The following is an 18562-nucleotide window of genomic DNA, read 5'->3' as shown; positions in this document are numbered from 1 at the left end:
TTTGAGGGATGAAGTATCCAAAAGTACGCTTGCAAAGTTTGAATAAATCTAAGATGTAATGAACTTATGGTGGGTTTGGATGTATAATTTTAAAGGTGGGATTTATGGATTCATCGGATTTGGTGAAATTATGTTTCCCTCGGTATGTTTGGCTGCCCAAATTCCTGGAATCACGTTTTCCAAGGGAATCAGTTTTCCATCAAATCCTCCATATGGAGTCCCCCTCCTAAGATTTGCTGGAAAACTTGTCAAGGGATATTAAACAAGATACTTCTACAAATCTTAGGAATTTTAACTGAGTTACCAAACACACAAAGGATTGATATGAATCTCAGAATTTATAATTCCACGGGGATTATAAATTCCTCGAAATCATAAATTGTGCAAACAAACACATCATCCATTAAGATTTTGGCTTTGGATGTACTTAATTCTGCATAGCCTTGAGTTTGGTTAACGAGGCTAGTTGTAGAAATGACCATAAAAGTACATCATCAGTTGACACAATCATTCAGAGAATGGGCCGGGGACGGGGCTCAGCATTGTAACAAGGCTCAGCATGGTGATCAGGCTCAGTTTTGACCAAGGAGATTTCACCCGTGACTTTCTAGGATTTTAATTTTTCCATGGTTTTAAACTTGATTCTTCAGTTATGCTTCCTCTCTCAACTCTTCTATGGATTTTCTTCCTCTAAGAGGAGATTTTAGTGGAGTTAACATTGATGATTCTGCCGATAAAGATGATTGAATGGGAGTTTCAGAAATCCCTAGAGCTGCAAAATGGAGATCTCTTTTTGGAGTTGACAAAGATAGCAATGTGGATCTATCAACCTGCAAGTTTTCCTTTCACAAACAACATTCAATTAAGGGTAAGTTGTCCCCCCCTCTGATTTAGTCGATGAACTTAGCGTTTGGGGTAAAATTTTAATTGGGTATTGCCGGGCAGAACTGATATTCATCTTTGAGTTTGATTCGGACTAAGATAGAGTTACTTCCATGGAATTAGGGTCAGTTATTATATCAAATAGATCATTTTTGATTCGTCCATGGAAAGTCTTCATTGAACAAGATATTCTAGAGATAATTTGTGCCTATATGTATGAACTTGAGGAATGTTCCAAAACACACTTACAGAATGCAAAAGTTTTAAGTATGATTGCTAGTGTGGTTAAAGTCTCATTACTTGTTAGATCATCATAATTTAACTAGAACCAGATTGAGGTATGCTAAAAATGAGATTGTGGAGATAGTAATGGCAAATTTTTTTTGATCAGTTTAGTCCACCATATACATCTGTTGTTTATGTCTTGTTAGCAGATTAAGAAGACGAAGAACAGAGAAAAAAAAGGGAGGGAGTCAGCGCTAGTTAGTCCATATTATACGTTGTACTAGAGTTGCTTGGTGTTTGTGGAAATGCTTCAATAAATTGTGTTTTGTATTTGCTAGTTCACCTCACCTGTAAACCAAATGTTGGCCTAATCCTCTCTATGCAGGAGATTAGAGGAATCATTGGTGATTTATCTTGCTCAAGACAGTAACATCACGTGGATTGTGCAAGCACATGGGAGGCGAGTGTACCATCGAGAAGGCCTGGTTAGCATGGAAACTACTCCATGACAGAGTCTCAACTGATGATGCGATGCGGGATTCAGGTATTACAGTGGTTTTAAGTTGTTCCTTATGTTGTGTCCCTCCCATTTCCCATTTTTTCTTTAACTGCAGATATGACACTGCTTTATGGAGATGGCTTAGTAGCATATTTGAGGTAAATTCAATTTGCAATACATTTCAGGAATTTTTGACAACTGTCAGGAATTCTAAATGGCTCGCCACTGCTTAAAAATATTCTTTGGGTTGGTGTAATTAGTTGCCTTTAGCAAGTCTGGTGGTGTCTCAACCAATATGATTCAATCGCTCTATAACATTACTACAGCAAGCCACTACTAGTATCAAAAATATTCATGGGGGAATTGGATGATCAGGTTAAAGGGTTTATGTGCAATGACTTTCGAGAACTTGCTTTATTTAAATTTTTCGGTTTTCTTACATTTATAGGGTAATGCTTACGCGGATATCTTAGCTAAGCATGGAGATGGAGCTATTAGTTCACCGGGGATCCCCAACCTCCAATGATACATCCTGCAATGAAGGAAGCCATAGATGTTCTCCCCACTGGTCACTTCTGTTAGCATTTCTTGGTCGACGACGACACTTGCTTGCATATTGCTTCCATGGCACCAGAGTTAGTTTGAGCTATTTGAACATATTGCTAGCATATTGCTTGAGCCGGGATCAAACTATGCTTTTGACTTTGATTCTACTCCAGTAGAACCTGGTTCACCGGGAATATGGGAAGAAGCAAATAGACTCCTGCAAAGAAGAAATAAGTTTATTTTCTTCTTTTTTTTTCTGGTTTTGTTGTGGTCTAGATGTTGTTAACTCAAACTATAAACTCTTTGTTAGTTCTAGTTTTGGCAGGCTTAGCTTTAGTCCGCGCTCTTCTTTTTGGTGCAGTTGCTTTGTGCTTCTTCCTTCCTGTACATTTTAAAAAAAAAAAAAAATAAATAAAAGTAAAAATAAAAATTGGGGTGAACTGAAGTTGTAACTATAGAACAAGCTTCAATATTGCGTACAAAAATGATCAAAGATCAATGAAAGACTTGCATCTTCCCCCAAAACAAGTAGGAATTAACACTTAGTTCCAAAGTTGCTGGGTTTTACACTGTCTAATCTTTCTCTCCAAAGCCCGGTATTCTTTATACCCTTTTTCCAAGTACTCGCTTGAGGGTGTCTCGGTGTTCTTACATTCTTGATCATCATCAAGCTCTAGGATTCATCCGATTGTCATCCTTGAGCCTCTTGTCCAACTTTTCTGATCATGATACGCATCATGAAGCTCACTCTAGTGAAAACTGGCTACTCACTCATCTTTAGTTATCTTCCAATTCATGATAGTTGAAAGGGAGAGGTACAGTGGTAAACGCGCGAAACTTGCCAACGTTGGTTAGGTGTTCATTCTCTATCCTGAAAATCAACAAAAACCATGAGAACTTGAAAGCAGAAAATAAGTTCAGATAGTTAATTATTTAACTAAAAATTGTAGAAGACAAAAAATACATATATACCTGAAGAAATTCCATACACCGCGACGAAAGATCTCTAAGCATGCGACAACAACAACCATAGCTTCTTTATATAAGAAAGAAACTTGAATGTTCAGCACAGTCTGTAGCCACACAAATCTGAGCAACACATCCATTATCATTATTCCGAAATAAACACTTTTATGTGGAACAAGAAGCTTGTCTCTCAACCATGGGTTCTTCGAATTCTTTTGTAGGAGTCCCCAGTCAAAAACAATATCCCAATATATAGAAACGATAGCTGCACTGATCGCACTGATCCAAGCCATTACGTACAATCCCATAGTGTGTCTTTTACTATAAGCAGTTACCATGCTCACAGACAAAACAATACTCAAGTATTTGAAACCATTAATTCCCTGCATTCCATTTTTTTCTTCAAAATATCGTCGAAAACACTACAAACAAGGAAAAAACAATATTGGTGTTAAGTTAATTTTGATTCTCATCTATAGATATTTATAAACCCAAACTCATTGAGGATGGCTCGATAGGTCTAGTTAAAGTAGATGTTATACATGATATATACTACTTCTTTAATTTAGCCTTAAGAGGAATCAAAGAGAGAAACCTGTAAGGCACGTAACCAAAATGGAAATGCAGTCAAGGCGATGTAGAATGAATTGTAAACAACGTCTGCTTTGCAGTTAGTCTCTCTCCTTTTGTAGTCATTCGAAGTGTAGTAACAAATGTAAAACGCAACACTTCTAAGAGCTTGGCCCTGATAGATTTAGCAGAAATCATGGTCAGTCCTGGTAAGTTAATTTGTTGCTTCATGAATCATATCATAGACAGGCGCACCAAAATAAACTAGTTGGCCAGCATGAGATTATTAACGAACCTGGCTACTTAGCTGATCTGCTAACATGAAATCTGATAAAGTGACCTACTCGGCAGATAAAATAAATAAAGGAGAGTAAGATTTAAAAGATTAGCACTGAGCTTGATATAGAATGCATTGAATTTTCTTACTGATATTTTACAAGAGAAAAATATATTTTATTATACCTTGTACAAAGGTGCACTTATAGCTCGAAATGTAGTTCGCAGTAGGAACATACGACTAGAGCGATATACAATGTTGAATGGACAAATTATTATGAGAAGGATTGCCTGCAAATAAAATTGAGAAATTAATACTGTTAGCTAGTTAAGAAAATGAAATCCTAAAATAAGTACGACGATTTTGTTATATAATCACTTACGGAAACTAATGCTAGTGGAAGTAATTCTGTGATCGCTTTGTACTTTTTCGTTGATATATCCAACTCCATGTCTAGGTTAGCAAGTACGCATGCAAGTGCAGCTGTTGCAAGAATTGTACTTAATAAAAATACTTCTTTGTCTCCCAGTTCAGTTCCTTGCTTGAAACCAAATATGAATGGGTAATTGATTTGATACCGCTTCCAGAAGTATATGGCTGCTGAATACAAGAGCATGTGGAAGACTAGAAATCCGAACAAACTGGAACAAGAAAGATCAAACAATACTAATTTCAAACTTTATTCCTTTAAGCTAAGTAGACCATTTGATGAGAAAGCAATAGGTAAATTATTACCTATATAGTGGAAACATAGTTTCCATGTACTGCGTAAAGCCATCTTTCTTGATGACAATTCTAAGATTTATGACCAAAATCACGCATATTAGAAGAGATATCGCGCAGCCGGAATATAAACCTGCCGAAAAGCAAAAAGCGAGGTTGAGAATAAAAATACTTAACCGAATCGTTGATGAAACTAAGAGTTGTTTTTACCTGAGAAAAATGTTGTTACATGTCTTTCTTTCTTTTTTTTCGATCTCAAAATGTCCATGCCTTCACTACGGTTCGACTTCGAAAAGTGCTTGATGAATGAAGCCTCCACTCTATCCATCAGCCTAGTAACATCATCAGAGCTACCGATATAAGAGTTATCCACCATGTGCAAGTATATTTTGGATGCGTGTCTTGATGTTATCTGCAATATATGACTAAATCAGTCACAAAATGTTTCTAAGAATTTAGATGCATATCTTGATGTTATCTGGCATCGTCAGAACTATCAATAATGTACCTTGTCATATTTCTTCATGGTCTTGGAAAATGCTAAGAGATTAAGATAACTGAAACTTTTCAGAAGTTGAAGTTTGTGATAGAAATGAACAAATGCAGATTGTAATTGTTCTTCAGCTTTCTTTAAGTTTTTCTTGTTGAAATTCAAATTATTCTTTCGTTTCTTCTTGAGGATGCCTTTTATCGTCGAACGGGCAGTACCAGATGGGCTGTTGATCTTCACGGTACTCAAAATCTCCAAATGAGCTGGTATTATGATCTCTAAAGGCTTCTCCTCACCTTCGTCATCTTCTTTATTATCTTTTTCTTTCAGGTCATTATCATTGCTCGGTTCAATTTCTCCGACAGAACTTCTCCGGGTTCTTGTTTCGTGACTTTCTTGTACCACCTCCAAATGCATTACTGTACATTATTGTCCGAGTGAGATCAATTGAACAAAAAGTTATTGGCAATTCGCCTAACTAAACAATCTCAAAGCCACTGCATTTGTGTAAAGATCCACCATTTCGCTTAGCTAAGATCCACCATTTCGCTTAGCTAGACGAAAAATATAAGATAATATAAGCCGACCAATATATTACCAGTAGGACTTTTACTCTGGTTTAGAAAACAAAACCAATTGGTTTTAATTTTTTACTGGGGACAACACATTTATCTACTGACCATATATGTGTTACACCTTGCTTACACCTGTGAGCTCAAATGCATGTGATCAATAATGATTCCCCAAGACAAAATCATCACGGTACTTCCCGTTGTTCTAAACTGTAATTAACGTGTAAAATACAAATTTCATAATTTTTAATTTGATTCCATTCTTACAAAAATGCCATTTGCAAATTTTGGTTATTATTAGGGACACTGTATTTTAGATCGATAAAAGGTACAAAACAACGAGAATATACCGACAAATTTTTTGTAGTTTCAAGAACAATTTTCTGTTTTTATTACATTTATAAAAAAATCCTCCCACTAAATTTTGTTTAAATTATCATTTTTAAAGCCTATTCCCGATAAAAATTGAATACGGTCGAAGGAGATGGTATTTCAGTCCTACTACCGGAATTTTGTTTAATATATATATGTAGCTGAGGAATTAATTAAAGTACGAAATATTGTAGTGGCAGCGAAGCTACTTACCGGAACTTTCAGTACTACTGGAGGCTCCCCTAGGCGAAGAGACAGAAAATGCCGAAACCGATCGGGCGATTTCTTTACAGAGCTGTTCAAACTTTCCCTGATCAGGATGCTCAAATTTAACTCTAAAAGCAACTAAAGCATCCATTTGTTTAGTCAAAACAGCAGCTTCATTCATAACTTCATCCACTTTGTCTCTGTAAAACTTGTTAACCGCGTTGAATTCCTCATCAAGTGTCTTGAAGAACGCCACTTCATATTCTCCTCCATCTTCATTTGACATCAAGAACTTCGCCTCATATTTTTCATGTTTTTGATTCGTACGAGGTACTCCCTTTTCTAAGTCATGGTGATGATGACCTCGCATTGACTGCACTGATATGACCGGTTCCTCGTCGTGGTGAAATAAGCCATGATGATTATTGTGATGATGATGATGTCCGTTGTTGGTACTAGTGGTAGTACCGTTGATGCTTTTAGAGGTGGTGATGCTAGGGGTGCTACGAGCAACCACTAGTCCACTAAAGCTTCTGTAAAGAGTAGCAATACCAGCAACACCACCTTGATGATGATGATGGTGCTGATGTTGATGAGTAGCGTGAGAATGATGTTGTGGGGGAATATTGAATTTGAAAAGTTTAAGATCCTCGAGTATGAGCCTGAGGGATGTGTAATCCATGTAAGCTCCTTGCCATTCCGGCACCATTTGTGACCTCATCACTTTCTCAAACTTCATCTTTCTAGCTCTATCAAGATTGTGTATGACTTATAGCTCTTGAGAGAACAGGTTATCGGTTGCTTTGATTAGTACGGTCAGAGCTACTGATATCTTTCTATAGAGAATCTGAGATGCACCTTTGAAATATTTATATAATGATAATGGAAGAAGAAAACTTCTGTTGGATAACCAATTAGCCCAGTTGCTAGGGTTGGGCTCCCAACCTATAAGTTGCTGGTTAAATTCTCGGAACTGATCAGGATTTCCCCGAAGCATTAGAGTATTAGGAACTTTGTTTTAGGACATATCTAAAAATTTCGGGATATATTTTTTTAGGACATATCTAAAAATTCGAGGATATATCAAGTAATAACAAAATAAGGTCATTAGATAGTAAAAATCTAAAAGGCCCTTATCCAAATATTTATAATGGCGAATTTGGTCTTTTGTTATTAGTATTAACGGTAATGATTAATTATTAATAATTTTGATTAGTGATTAATGTTAATGACTAGTGATTAGGATGATTAAGTTACAAAACTTGAATTTGGGGAAGAGAAACAAAAGTTTAATTTTTCTTTTTTTTTTTTTTCCTCGAGAAGGAAAATGGAAAGTAAGGACAAAATTTGTATCTTGATCCAAGTAATCTCAATGGATGAGGAGGGACAATCTTCATCTAAAAAAGGTCGGAAAATATACATCAATTACAACAATGATCCTAAAATGACTGATTTCTTAGATTATGACAACAATTTTACCCAAACTCAAAGTCAAACTCATAATGATGATTCTTATGAGCCAAATCCATAAGATGAATACATCGATAAGAAACCCAATGATAACATTACACAAGTATACTTCTATATTATGTTTAATTTCATTTTTGTAGGTTGAAATCATCAAAGAATTGATTTTTTTCGGCCAAATTCGGCGAACCAGGGATAGGTTCGGCTTAAAATTATCATCGGAAACTAACTGGTATGCTACAGAAGATGCACAATCAGGCTTACTCGAAATTCAATAGTTATTGGGCGAACTTATATTTTTTTAACTTCTGACCTACTTACGACTTAAATGTTCGGCTTATAAGAAATTTTCTTTATTAGCCGAACCTATCTTTAGAGTTTTGAAAAAAACTTAAAGTAAAGGTTCGGTTTTTACTTAAACATATCCTATAAGACGAACCATATATTTTTCAAGTTCGGCTCATATTCAAAAAATCGTATTAGCCGAACATGTTACTAACTTTCCAAAAAACACTTAAGTTCATAAATATTTAGGGGTTAGGCTTTTTAAACAGATTTTTTTTCTATATTCCTACCTTTCTTATGATGAGTCAACCAAAATAAGTGGAAATGACTAAAAGTGTTAAGAAATTGAAGTCTATTGATGGAGAATACCAAGGTCCATATTCAACTCATTAAAATCAAGAAGATCTTATATTCATCTTCAAAGGAATGAAAAGACGAAGACAACGTAAAAAGAATGATGTCATTCCAATATCGGACGAAGAAGTTATGAGCAAAACAAGATCGAAAGACTTGAGTCTACAGAGAGAAGTTTGGAGTCATCCGAACCTGTAGCCTGCAAATCAATATTTTTTGAAGTGTTTACAGAGAAATATTCGTCTTAAAAGTGATCTAATCGAGTCAGCCGAACCTGACTACCACCTGGAATAAATTTCACTTCTCATGTTCGGCCGATAATGGTTGGCAAGGTATTAGCCGAACTTGACACTGTTTTAACCACCTGTGTAGTTCGGCTATCGTTTAGAAATGAATTACCATCCGAACTCTTCATAAGCGCTTTCGGAACGAAGAACAAAGAAATAAGTTTTTTCCTTCTTTTTTTTCCGGTATGGTTGTGGTCTAGATGTTGTTGAGTCAAACTATAAACTCTTTGTTTGTTCTACTTTTGACAGGCTTAGCTTTAGTCGCCCTCTTCTTTTTGGTGCAGTTGCTTTGTGCTTCTTCCCTCCTGTACTTCCTTTTCTCATTTTTCTAATAAATTATAACCTTTTTTTCCAAAAAAAAAAAAAAAAAAAAAGAAAAAATTGGGGTGAACTGAAGTTGTAACTATAGAACAAGCTTCAATATTGCGTACAAAAATGATCAAAGATCAAGTAGGAATTAACACTTAGTTCCAAAGTTGCTGGGTTTTACACTCTCTAATCTTTCTCTCCAAAGCCCGGTATTCTTTATACCCTTTTTCCAAGTACTCGCTTGAGGGTGTCTCGGTGTTCTTACATTCTTGATCATCATCAAGCTCTAGGATTCATCCGATTGTCATCCTTGAGCCTCTTGTCTAACTTTTCTGATCATGATACGCATCATGAAGCTCACTCTAGTGAAAACTGGCTACTGACTCATCTTTATCTTCCAATTCTTGATAGTTGAAAGGGAGAGGCAAGGTTGTAAAGGCACGAAACTTGCCAACGTTGTTTAGGTGTTCATTCTCTATCCTTAAAATCAAACAAAACGATAATACCATGAGAACTTGAAAGCAATAAATAAGTTCCGATAGTTCACTAAAAATTGTAGAAGAAAAAAAAAATATATATACCGGAAGAAATTCCATACACCACGGCGAAAGATCTCTAGGCATGCAACAACAACAACCATAGCTTCTTTATGTAAGAAAGAAACTTGAATGTTCAGCACAGTCTGTAGCCATGCAAATCTCAGGAACACGTCCATTACCATTATTCCGAAATAAACACTTTTATGTGGAACAAGAAGCTTGTCTCTCAACCAGGGGTTCTTTGAATTCTTCTGTAGGAGTCCCCAGTCAAAAACAATATCCCAATATATAGCAACGATAGCTGCACTGATTGCGCATATCCAAGCCATTACGTACAGTCCCATTATAGGTCTTTTACTGTAAGCCGTTACCATGCTCACAGACAGAACAATACATAAGTATTTGAAACCATTAATTCCCTGCATTCCATCTTTTTCTTCAAAATATCGTCGAAAACACTGCACACAAAGGAAAAAACAATATTCATATTAAGTTAATTTCCATAGTTAAAGTAGATGCTTTACATGATATTACCTCCCGTTCATGAAAAGTGATACTTTCACTTTTTTTCATTGTTTTTACTAAAAACAGACCAAATTGAAAAGGTGAAAATATAACTTTTCCTAAAACGGAGGGAGTATATACGTTCATTTAGCTTGAAGTGAATCAAAGGTAGAAACCTGTAAGGCGCGTAACCAAAAAGGGAATGCAGCTAAGGCGATGTAGAATGAGTTGTAAACAACGTCTGCTTTGCAACTGGTTTCTCTCCTTTTGTAGTCACCCGAACTATAGTAACAGATATAAAATGCAACACTTCTAAGAGCTTGACCCTGATATCAACAAAAAAACATGGTCAGTCTTAGTTAACGTGTTGCTTCAAATAATGCAACTTACATAGACAGGCGCACGAAAGTAAACCAGTTGGCCTGCATGAGATTATTAACGAACCTGACTGCTTAGCTGATCTGCCAACATAAAATCCGATAGAGTGACCTACTCGGCAGAAAGAAAAAAAATTTAGAAGAAAATTAGATTTAAAAGATCAGACTGCACTTGGTAAAGAATGCATTGCATTTTCTGGATGATTTTTTGCAGGAGAAATCTGTTTTTACTAACCCTGTACAAAGGTGCACTGATAGCTCGGATTGTAGTCCGCAGCAGGAAGATACGACTAGAGCGATATACAAGGTTGAATGGACAAACTATTATGAGAACTATTGCCTTCAAATAAGATTGACAAATTAACAATGTCAGCTAGTTGAAAAATCAGTATCCTAAACAAGTGTTGCGGTTTTGTTATCTAATCACTTACAGAAACTAATGCTAGAGGAAGTAGTTCCGTGATCGCTTTGTACTTTTTCGTTGATATATCCAATTCCATGTCTAGGTTAGCAAGTACACATGCAAGTGCAGCTGTTGCAAGAATTGTACTTAATAAAAAGACTTCTCGGTATCCCAGTTCAGTTCCTTGCTTGAAACCAAATATGAATGGGTAATTGATTCGATAGCGCTTCCAAAAGTATATAGCTGCTGCATACAAGAGCATGTGGAAGACTAGAAATCCGAATAAACTGTACCAGGAAAGTTCAAAGAATATGTGTTGCTAATCAGAACGTCCGATGAGCAGATTAATTTCAAATAAAAAATTAAGTTAAGTACCTGTATAGTGGAAACATAGTCTCCATGTACTGCGTAAATCCATCTTTCTTGATGACATTTCTTAGATTTATGACCAAAATTAGGCATATAAGAAGCGATATTGCGCAGCCAGAACATAAACCTGCAGTAAAGCAGCAGACAATAAGGTTGAGAATAAAATTATTAAACCAAAGAATTCGCATTTGATGATATTAAGAGTTGTTTCTACCTGAGCAAAATGTAGTTACATGTCTTTCTTTCCTTTTTTTCGATTTCAAAATGTTCATGCCTTCGCTACGGTTAGATTTCGAAAAGTGTTTGATGAATGAAGCCTCCACTCTGTCCATCAGCCTGGTAACGTCGTCAGAGCTACCGATGTAAGAGTTATCCACCATGTGCAAGTATATTTTTGATGCATGTCTTGACGTTATCTGCAATAGTATGATTGGTCAGTTACAAAATGACCCGAAAATGCTAAGAAATTCGGATGCATTCCTTGATGTTATCTGGCATCGTCAGAAACATAAGTAAAGTACCTTGTCATATTTCTTCATGGTCTTGGAAAATGCTAAGAGATTAAGATAACTGAAACTTTTCAGAAGTTGAAGTTTGTGATAGAAATGAACAAATGCAGACTGTAATTGTTCTTCAGCTTTCTTTAAGTTTTTCTTATTGAAACTCAAATTATTCTTTCGTTTCTTCTTGAGGATGCCTTTTATCGTTGCACGTGCAGTACCAGATGGGCTGTTGATCTTCACAGTACTCAGAATCTCCAAATGAGCTGGTATTATGATCTCTAAAGGCTTCTCCTCACCTTCGCCATCTTCTTTATTATCTTTTTCTTCTTTGAAGTCATCATCGTTGCTCTGTTCAATTTCTCCGACAGAACTTCCACGAGTACTTGTTTCGTTACTTTCTTGTATCACTTCCATATGCCCCGTTACTGCACATTTTTGTTAGAGTGAGATTAGTTCAACAATTATTTTTTTAGCAATTCTCCCAACTAAACAAACCAAAAGCTACTGCATTTGTGTAAGATCCGCCATTTCGTTTAGATAAGAAAAATCAACTTAGCAAGACGAATAATGCAAGCCAAATATTAACCGACTTGTTTACTTATTACCAATAGGATTTTTACTTTGGTTAAAATAAAACCATAATTGGTTTTTTACCGGGGACAACAGATTTGAGATAGTATATATACTTTTACACCTCTGAGCTCAAATGCATATGATCAGAAATGATCCCCCAAGACAAATCATCACTGTATATCCCGTTGTTCTAAACTGTAATGGACGTGTAAAATACAAATTTTATAATTTATAGTTTGATTTCATTATAAAAAAAATGTCCATTTGCAAATTTGATTATTATTAGACGCACAGTATATTAGATCAAGAAAAAGTACAAAACAATGAGAATATATTACAGAATATGTTTTTGTAGGTTCAAGAACAACCAAAATAGAGAAGAATAGAAAATTACAGGAACCAGACTTTTTTCTTTTTTTATTACCCTTTTCGAAAAATCCTCCCGGTAATTTTTTTTTAAATAATCATTTTTACAGCCTATCCCAGTTGAAAATTGAAAATGATACAGTCTAGCGGAGATGAGGACAATTGATAACTGGGCAGGAAGGGGGATCGGCTTTCCCATCGATACCGGCACCCGGCGGCCCGCCCCTTGGAAGAAGGGCGTCTTTAGAGCCTGGAGGTTCCTTAGGTAGTTTCGGATTATAAGAGGCCAAACTGGACCAGATTCAAAGATTGTGTGCGTGGTGTTTCAATCTCATTCGAAAGATGTGAAAGAAATTACGTATAGTATATATATGTACCTGAGGAATTAATTAAAGGACCAAATATTGTAGTGGCAGCGAAGCTACTTACCGGAACTTTCAGTACTACTGGAGGCGCCCCTAGGCGAAGAGACAGAAAATTGCGAAGCAGATCGGGCGATTTCTTTACAGAGCTGTTCAAACTTTCCTTGATCAGGATGCTCAACTTTAACTCTAAACGCAACTAAAGCATCCATTTGTTTCGTCAAAACAGCAGCTTCATTCATAACTTCATCGACTTTGTCTCTGTAAAACTTATTAACTGCGTTGAATTCCTCATCAAGTGTCTTGAAGAACGCTACTTCATATTCTCCTCCATCTTCATTTGACATCAAGAACTTCGTCTCATATTTTTCATGATTTTGATTCGTATGAGGTACTCCCTGTTCTAAGTCATGATGATAATGACCTCGCATTGATTGCACTAATATCACCGGTTCTTCGTCATGGTGAAATATGCCATGATGGTGATTATTGTTATGATGATCATGATGATGGCCGTTGTTAGTACTTGTGGTAGTGCCGTTGATACTTTTGGAGGTGGTGATGCTAGGGGTACTGCGAGCAACCAGTAGACCACTAAAGCTTCTGTAAAGAGTAGAAATTCCAGCACCAACAGGGTTATGATGATGGTGGTGCTGGTGTTGATGAGTAGTGGCGTGAGAATGATGTTGTGGGGGAGTGTTGAATTTGAAAATTTTAACATCCTCGAGTATGAGCCTGAGGGATGTGTAATCCATGTAAGCTCCTTGCCATTCCGGCACCATTTGTGACCTCATCTCTTTCTCAAACTTCATCTTTCTAGCTCTATCAAGGTTATGTATGCCTGTTATCGGTGGCTTTGATTAGTACGGTCAGACCTAATGATATCTTAGTAAGCTCTATAGAGAATCAGAGATGCCTACTTGAAATATTTATAATGATAACGGAAGAAGATAGCTTCTAATGGTGGACTGATCTTTATTTCGCGGAAGCAACAGAGAAATTATTGGTTGAATTTCGATTGGACTTACGTGTATGGTCCCTACGCGACTAAGTTATGTTGCGGGCTGCTTTTCCCTAATGTTATTTTTATTCTTGAATTTCATTTTGGTGATGTAATTTTTGATGTAAAAACCCTTCGAAATTGCTAATAATTTATTCCGTTTAAAACAAAACATCTCTCACCTTTGAAACGATACACCCCCAATCAAACTGGTGTTCTTGGTCGCAATCATGAAAGAGTGTTAGGATCATGATTCACTTTGGCGCGATATCAATCCAAAAGAATTTTTTTTCAAAAATGGGATACTTCACGAAATTATCTATAGGTAACCTACATTCGATTTAGACTTTAGGACCGTTCTTTTTGATGTGGGTCACTTTTTTGGTCCTGTTATGTGTCTCTGTTCATTGATTCGCGTAGTTTAGTCCCATCTGAGAAAGAAAAAAAAAGTTCCCAATTTGGATATATAAAATGGTTCATTCCAAATTTGACATGAACCAAGTCCAATTTGTGCATTGAATATGACGCAACCGAAATCGTTATGAAGTAGTCATCAGTCAAATTCTAGGCATTTGAGCAATTCCTATGGGCTGAGTTTGTTCATTTTGATCCCACCGTGGGATGAACAAATCAAGAAAATTGATGTTCAAATGAACTGATCTGTTTATTTGAACATCGAGTCGCACCATCAGACGCGCGTCTATTGCAAAGACGCGCGGTATCACTAGTAACTCAGGCGATAGGCTTGCTGACGCCCGCGTTTCCAGTGAAAACGTGCGTTTTTAACAAAATCGCTAGCGTTATTAGAAGAAACTCCAGCGTCTGGATCAATGGCGCAACCACTCCATCTGAACGGCTGAAAAATCTGGTGATCTAACGGCTACATTTTTTGAATTATATAAATACTCCTCATTTCAACTCTAAATTCACACATTTTACACATTTTTCTCTCTCAAATCATCTACAAAAATTCCTCCAAGAGTTCGTGCTGTTAGATTCACTCAACAAGAGGATTTAGCTATTTGTAGAGCCTTTGTTTTTCACACACAAGATGCTGTCATGCGTAATGTAGCCGATTCGCCGTTGACTTTCTGGGAGAAAGTTTTCAGAATGTTCACCGCTGAAACTGGGAACATCCATGGGCGTGCTTCTCATGGATTGCAGCATCGTTTTAGTGTAATTAGTATGAATGTATTGGAGTTCGTCGCCCAACTAATGGAGAATCACCAAAATAAGCTCAACGGTGAAGCCGAACATGAAGTGTTTCCCAGAACTCTAGCGATGTGGCCAGCATCTCACCGCGGTCTTCCTTTCGACTTCCATGCTTGTTTCAACATCCTTAGGGTACTCAACAAATACGATCCCTACATCGCCCTAGGAATTCCACCACCCGAAGAGAATTGACACATATGTAGTTGTTGTTTTAATTTAATGTTCTTTTATTTTCATGTATGATGTGGTTGTTCAATGCAATATGTTTTTATTTATGTAATTGATGGTGCAATGTTTAATCGAAGAAAAACATAAATTACTTGATATTGATGGTTTTAGATAATCGTAATAACACAGAATAAACAACAAATTAAATAACATAATACCATAGTTAATCGATTTTTCCTACAACTTCAATCATCCCACTTCACCAAATAATATCTGGGGAATTCCCAGAAATTCCTTCCATATGTGTCTTCTGCAGAAGAAGTCCGCAAATGCATAAAATTCATGCAACCAGGCTTTGAGCATGAACTGATTCTCTGTGGACAATATTTGTATTCGTGATCTCCATATCCACAATGCTTGCAGTGTGATAACTCCTTCTTCAATTTTGCTTTAAGTTTGAAGTTTTTGCAGAGCGTTGCGATCTTTTCTTCTTCTTGTTTTTTAATCTTCATAGCATCATCTAGCATATGTGGTTCCTCTGGATAATTGGGATCTTGACATTGCAAATACCTGAGCTTTTCCGGTTGTGATTAAATCACCATTATGATTCGTGAACAACCTTCCTGCGGACACTTTGAATACATCCAAGGACATTGCATAAGATTGTGGTTATCCATGAAACATAATGGGAAAACCTCTTTTGCTGCGACACATAATATTTGCTTCGCTTTTCCTTTAGAAAACATGGTGGATGATGAGAGAGAAATCAGTTGGTTTGGTTTAGAATAAAATCTAGTGATGTATTTATAATAGAAAATAGGCATTGGTAATTCAAACGGGCGCTCAAAGGAAATTCTTGGGCGACTTTACTAATGTCGCCCGAGACTTTACTACAAACGCCAACGACTAAATTTCCATTTCCAACGACAAAGTTTTCGTTCCCATCCTATAAATTTCATTCATTGTATCTCCAAAATCACATCTTCTTCTTCTTCGTCTTCTTTCTTATATCTCTCCTCCTCCTTTGCAGAAATGTCTCTTAGAAATCGTGGTCCCAAGTTTACCGAAGAAGAGGATATAACTCTATGAAAAGCATATTTCTTTCATAGGGTAATCACTGGTGTTCTTATTTCTCATGACAGTTCTTTTTGGAAGAACCTTTTTTCAATGTTCGTCTCATTGACGGGAAACCCAGGAAACCAAGATGCTCGTCGATTGCATGCTCGTTTTCAGCGTATTAGGCTTGAAGTCCAGCCATTTCTTGCTTTGGTAGTAGAAATTGATCGAGAAAATTTCAGCGGTGTAACTGAAGATGAAGTGATCCAAACATCTCTTGATAATTGGGAGGAAGATCACGGTAAGCCTTTTCGTTACGAAGTGTGTTTCAGAATTCTAAAAGATGGTCCATCTCAAGCACATCGTTACTGCACTCGGATGCCGCTTCCGGAATTTACAATGGAAGAAGATGTTGCTCTAGTTCGATGTTGGTTACATCGTATGGCGAGACCAATGAACCATGACAATTTCTGGGAAAGAGTATTGGGACATTTTGTAGTATCGCGGAACTAAGCAATAAGAAACAGTAAGAGCCTAGAACTAAGAATTGCATTCGTCAGCAATGAAGTCAAACATTATAAGGAAATATTGTGGATGGTTCATCGTAGCAATTCTGGATTATCCAACGAAGAACTGAAAACCATCACTCAGACCAAGTTTACCGAAGAAAGCGGGAGAGAGTTTAGTTATTTTGAATGTTGTGAACTTTACAGAGACAATGTCGCTGGATTTGATGTAGTTTGATGTTTTTGTTGTAGTTTAATGTTATTTGCAAGTTTAATAAATTATAATAAATTTCACTTTTAATCTGAAGTGGAAATCTATTTTAAAATATAAACATTTTCATTCATTGATATTACTGCCAATTCTTTTTACAAGATATAAACTTAGACAATAATAAAAACTTTCATAAAAATCAAGTACAAGTTTTGGCCTCCTGTTTATCTTTATTTGACGTATTTTCCATTCGACGCGCTCTTTGACAGTTTCACCTTTGTTTTTGAATTTTTTGTTGTTAACTTTCAAAACCGGAGCTCTTCTTTGACTTTTAGCGAAACATTTTCTTGGAGCAACTTCTAAAACTTGCACTTCCCTTTTACAATTTTCAATCTTTTTAAAACTCCCATGTATCTTAAAAACATCATCTTCAAGTTTTGCATCGCAAAAAAGTGTGATCGCCTTTTCAGCCATTTTTAGAAGAGAAAATTCAAGTGAACTTTGGTGTGAGTGAATTGTTCGAAGATGATGGTAATTTATAGAGAAAAAAAGTAAAATTCAAAAATTTAAAAACTATATGTTAGCGTCAGCATCAAACACTCTGGCGATATAGCAAGTGACGTCGCGTCACTTTGCCTGTCGCCAGCGTTTTTGTGCTAGACGCTAACGATCTTCCTTCGAGCGCCATCATTTTCATCTAGGTCGCGCGCCTATTTTTCTAACGCTCCGTGCTTTCCCATAGTGGAAAATCGAGTTTGGCCATCCACCTGGCTGAACAAATATTTGTATTTGACCATTGCCATAGGAATTGTTCTTAGTTCACCAAACAATCGGACATGGCCCTTCTTTAACGAAAGACTCTACTAATTAGTAATTCAGGTATTACTAATTAATAAGATTTCAACTTTTGATCAAATATACTACTCCCTCCGTTTCACAAAGACAGTCCGCTTTGACTTTCTCAAAATATTAAGGAGATCATACTAATTTACTTGACTACCCATAGTTAGTGTGGAATTATAAATACGAAATATAAAAAGGAAATTTAAAAGATATTGAATTTAAGAAGTATAAACTTTATAAGGAATCTAATTTTTAGAGTTAAATGTATATTTCCTTAAAAGGATGTTTCCTCAATTATACTAATTTCTTTAATATTTTAGATTGGGTCAAGTTAAAAATGGATTTATGAATATAAAGAATTCAAGGGTATATTAGAGAGTTCATTGAAAATGTATGACTATAAACAGAAGCTGGACACAATTTTGAAACTGACGAAAAAAGAATAGAGGACGGTCTTTCAGAAACAGAGGGAGTAGTAAATAAAAATAGCAATTCAACTTTTTCACTAGATTATTGTTGAATGCAAATTCACAATATTC

The 18562-nt window shown here is 36.2% G+C and overlaps 2 protein-coding genes and 1 long non-coding RNA gene across 3 annotated transcripts; 1 reads left to right on the top strand and 2 right to left on the bottom strand.

Moving 5' to 3' along the window:
• Positions 1-683: 683 nt before the first annotated feature.
• Positions 684-2169, top strand: LOC113337327. Its single transcript, XR_003354181.1, has 3 exons — positions 684-868; positions 1493-1651; positions 2055-2169. It is a non-coding gene; the product is annotated as an uncharacterized LOC113337327 (long non-coding RNA).
• Positions 2170-2929: 760 nt separating this feature from the next.
• On the bottom strand, positions 2930-7068 carry LOC113337382 (phosphate transporter PHO1 homolog 3-like). The gene is made up of 10 exons (XM_026583072.1): positions 6342-7068; positions 5197-5597; positions 4899-5100; positions 4701-4821; positions 4348-4606; positions 4151-4255; positions 3984-4028; positions 3714-3863; positions 3125-3540; positions 2930-3023 (listed from the first exon to the last, which is right to left on the bottom strand). The coding sequence occupies exons 1-10, from the start codon at positions 7066-7068 to the stop codon at positions 2930-2932; spliced, it is 2520 nt and encodes an 839-aa protein (XP_026438857.1).
• A 2045-nt stretch (positions 7069-9113) lies between these two features.
• LOC113337326 (phosphate transporter PHO1 homolog 5-like) lies at positions 9114-14014 on the bottom strand. The gene is made up of 10 exons (XM_026583029.1): positions 13095-14014; positions 11745-12151; positions 11438-11639; positions 11230-11350; positions 10883-11141; positions 10687-10791; positions 10519-10563; positions 10251-10400; positions 9613-10028; positions 9114-9511 (listed from the first exon to the last, which is right to left on the bottom strand). Exons 1-10 carry the CDS (start codon positions 13837-13839, stop codon positions 9394-9396), a joined length of 2568 nt encoding a protein of 855 aa, XP_026438814.1. The 5' UTR covers positions 13840-14014; the 3' UTR covers positions 9114-9393.
• Between the last annotated feature and the right edge of the window lie 4548 nt (positions 14015-18562).

The sequence above is a fragment of the Papaver somniferum genome, unplaced genomic scaffold (assembly GCF_003573695.1).
Source record: "Papaver somniferum cultivar HN1 unplaced genomic scaffold, ASM357369v1 unplaced-scaffold_16, whole genome shotgun sequence".
NCBI lineage: Eukaryota > Viridiplantae > Streptophyta > Magnoliopsida > Ranunculales > Papaveraceae > Papaver > Papaver somniferum.
This window is presented reverse-complemented; position numbering and strand designations above follow the sequence as displayed.

Excerpts from the sequence above, each read along its gene's own strand:
- LOC113337326 (XM_026583029.1), bottom strand. The coding sequence starts at position 13,839 with ATGAAGTTTGAGAAAGAGATGAGGTCACAAATGGTGCCGGAATGGCAA. Across the intron at positions 10,401-10,518 it reads CAGATCAGCTAAGCAGTCAG|GGTCAAGCTCTTAGAAGTGT; the intron begins GTTCGTTAATAA and ends TGTTGATATCAG. Across the intron at positions 10,029-10,250 it reads TTTGGTTACGCGCCTTACAG|TGTTTTCGACGATATTTTGA; the intron begins GTTTCTACCTTT and ends CTTTGTGTGCAG.
- LOC113337382 (XM_026583072.1), bottom strand. The coding sequence starts at position 7,068 with ATGAAGTTTGAGAAAGTGATGAGGTCACAAATGGTGCCGGAATGGCAA. Across the intron at positions 5,101-5,196 it reads CCATGAAGAAATATGACAAG|ATAACATCAAGACACGCATC; the intron begins GTACATTATTGA and ends CATATATTGCAG. Across the intron at positions 3,541-3,713 it reads TTTGGTTACGTGCCTTACAG|TGTTTTCGACGATATTTTGA; the intron begins GTTTCTCTCTTT and ends CCTTGTTTGTAG.